This window comes from Sinocyclocheilus grahami, unplaced genomic scaffold, assembly GCF_001515645.1.
Source record: "Sinocyclocheilus grahami isolate Dianchi unplaced genomic scaffold, SAMN03320097.WGS_v1.1 scaffold2264.1, whole genome shotgun sequence".
Taxonomy (NCBI): domain Eukaryota; kingdom Metazoa; phylum Chordata; class Actinopteri; order Cypriniformes; family Cyprinidae; genus Sinocyclocheilus; species Sinocyclocheilus grahami.
Window position 1 is genome coordinate 62,297 of NW_015507443.1, and position 3,387 is coordinate 65,683.

A 3,387-nucleotide genomic window follows, 5' to 3' on the forward strand; every position below is an offset into this window, starting at 1 on the left:
CACACACCTTCTCTGTGTCGAGGCTGGTCAGCTGATCTCGGCGGTGCTGAGTGAAGACGATGGTGAAGACGGCGTGCGATCGGCTGCTGGTCTCGTTCATGTTTGTCGCTGCCACCGTCCTGATCAATCAAACACGAGACAGTGAGGAGCCTTTCATCTGAGTACAGCAGTAATGTGTGTATGGGATTAACTCTTTCCCCATCAAACATGGAATTTTCCAGGTTTCTGTGTTCTCATTGTTATACGCTAGGGGGCGCTATCACACATCTCCTGAATGAGTCTAGAATCACTCGATCAAAAACACAGACCAGGAAGACGCGGAAACCAGCGATCTCATATGTAAGCATATGCATATGAAAAATAATGCAGCCAACACTAACCGCATATAAATGAAAACTGACTAATGTTCCCGAGTGAAATGTGGATCCAGAAAAGACTGTGAAGCTTTGGGAGCGCTGATGCAAGCCATCTACTGCAGCTTTGCTTTGATAATATTACTGAATATGATAGATGCAGTATTTGATAAAAATTGGATTTTCTCAGCTTTTTGCTCAAAATGTTGCTTTTTTTATGAAACCTACCTACAAGTGTTGATAAAAAAACAATGCTTGAAGCTAAAATAAAACAGATTTTTTTGTTTGAAAGTAGAGGGTCTGATCTTTATTTTGATGTATAGCATGTTCAGATATTCAAACAGCAAAATATTCTGGGGGCCATGAAATTTTAGTGAAAATCAGCAAAAACGCTGGCGGTGGCTGGCAACTTTTTCAATATCGCTGGCGGGGAAAGATTTAAATGCTGGTGTGGTTTGTACCGGGCCTTGTTCCCCGCGTCCATGAGGTCTCGGATGTCAGTATAGGACGTCACAGCGAGTTTGGACAGGTCCTCGACATACGGCCCCATGATGGGATGCTCTCGCACCCGCAGCGCTCCTTTACTCTTGGGGTTCAGCAGATCCCGCACTCGCTCACAGTAGATCTCCATATAGGACACCTGAACACACACACACATCACATTCATCTTCTCCACTGACACACACACATCACATTCATCTTCTCCACTGACACACACACATTCTTTCACACACACACACACACACACATATTACATACATCTTCTCCACTGACACACACACTCACACACTCACACTCACACACATCACATTCATCTTCTCCACTGACACACACACATCACATTCATCTTCTCCACTGACACACACACATCACATTCATCTTCTCCACTGACACACACACATCACATTCATCTTCTCCACTGACACACACACACACATCACATTCATCTTCTCCACTGACACACACACACGCACACTCACACACACACACTCACACAAAAACACACACACACACACACTCACACACACTCACACACTCACACACACACACATCCCATTCATCTTCTCCACTGACACACACACACGCACACTCACACACACCCACACACACACTCACACAAAAACACACACACACACACACTCACACACACTCACACACTCACACACACACACATCCCATTCATCTTCTCCACTGACACACACACACGCACACTCACACACACCCACACACACACTCACACAAAAACACACACACACACACACTCACACACACTCACACACTCACACACACACACATCCCATTCATCTTCTCCACTGACACACACACACGCACACTCACACACACCCACACACACACTCACACAAAAACACACACACACACACACACACACACATCACATTCATCTTCTCCACTGACACACACACACACACACACTCACACCACATTCATCTTCTCCACTGACACACACACACACACTCACACATCACATTTATCTACTCCACTGACACACACGCACACACACACTCACACACACACACACACACACATCACATTCATCTTCTCCACTGACACACACACACACACACACACACACACACACACACACATCACATCCATCTTCTCCACTGACACACACACACACACACACACTCACACACTCAAACACACACACACACATCACATTCATCTTCTCCACTGACACACACACACACACACACACTCACACACTCAAACACACACACACACATCACATTCATCTTCTCCACTGACACACACACATATTCTTTCACACACACACATGACCTTAATCTACAACTGTGCTTCTCAAACTTTTTTTTTATTTGACGGCTCCTTGATGTGGACTATTTTCAATATTTCAATAATTATGAAAAAGCTGCCTGTTTTCAATTTTTTTTTTATTGTCAGAAACCGGGAGCTTTGATATATTAAAATATAATATATATATTTAAAAAAACTATATTATCACCCAGCTCTAATCTGCTAAATGCAACTATAAGGCATGAAGATACTAGATATTATAAACATTAACATCACGATTTTCTGTAAAAGCTGCTTTGAAACAATGTATGTGTGTGAAAAGTGCTACAGTATATAAATAAATTGGACTTGATTAATTTTGTGACATCAGAAGTTTCAGGAACTTTGTTCTTCAGTTAAAAACAATAGTTATTGAATTTTTTGCATTTTAATTTTAAGTTTATTTTAATATATTAATAATAATTTATGAATTGCAATGAAAAATATATATATGTGTGTGCGCGTGTACATATACATACAATAATACTGATATATTTATATACATATAATATAATTTTATAACCTAATATGAGTGTGTTATATCCTAGTGTTTAAATCATATTTAATTTAAGGATTCACCATGAAATGTCTGTGTTTGCTTGATAAAATATGCTTCCACTTACCGAGTGCACCAATGGTTACAGTGTTAACGTCCTTCTAGTCATGTGTTCAACTATTTCTTTAAATGTGACAAACATTATCATAGGATAACAGAAGTTTTACTATTTTTTTAATCAAGTTCAAAATATTTTTTCACACTGATTTGGTTTCAAAATATTTTTAATTGAATACATTTTTTGTAAAATAAATACGCATTTAATCTCAGAATGTGTTGTTTACGATCTTTAAATGATATCATATATATCAGTCGTCCTGCTCACTATGATATCGGCTTCAGTGATCAAAGCCAGTCATGTGTGTGTATGAGTGATGTGAGGAGTGTGTAGCAGCACCTCGACGGAGTAGGACAGATCAGGATCGGTGTTCTCACTGGTGCGCTTGAACAGATCTTCACACATCTGCAGAGACACACGTCACACCTTAATCAGACACACTCACAGAAGCACAGCAAAACAACACGCTCACTGAATTCAAACTGATTGAGTGAGTGAGTGAGTGAGTGTGTGTGTGCGTGCGTGCGTGCGTGTGTGTGTGTGAGTGCGTGTGTGTGTGTGTGTGTGTGTGTGTGTGAGTGTGTGTGACACACACTCAGAGG

General features: G+C 40.8%; 1 protein-coding gene across 1 annotated transcript in view; it reads right to left on the reverse strand.

The window, feature by feature from the left end:
• The window catches only part of LOC107574536 (kinesin-like protein KIF1C), a 29,889-nt gene that overhangs the window by 24,491 nt on the left and 2,011 nt on the right, over positions 1–3,387 (reverse strand). The window contains exons 2-4 of the mRNA XM_016260993.1: positions 3,125–3,190; positions 815–993; positions 8–119 (exon numbers count right to left, since the gene is read on the reverse strand). Of these exons, the coding sequence (XP_016116479.1) occupies positions 8–119; positions 815–993; positions 3,125–3,190 (357 nt within the window). The remainder of the gene's footprint in view (positions 1–7; positions 120–814; positions 994–3,124; positions 3,191–3,387) is intronic.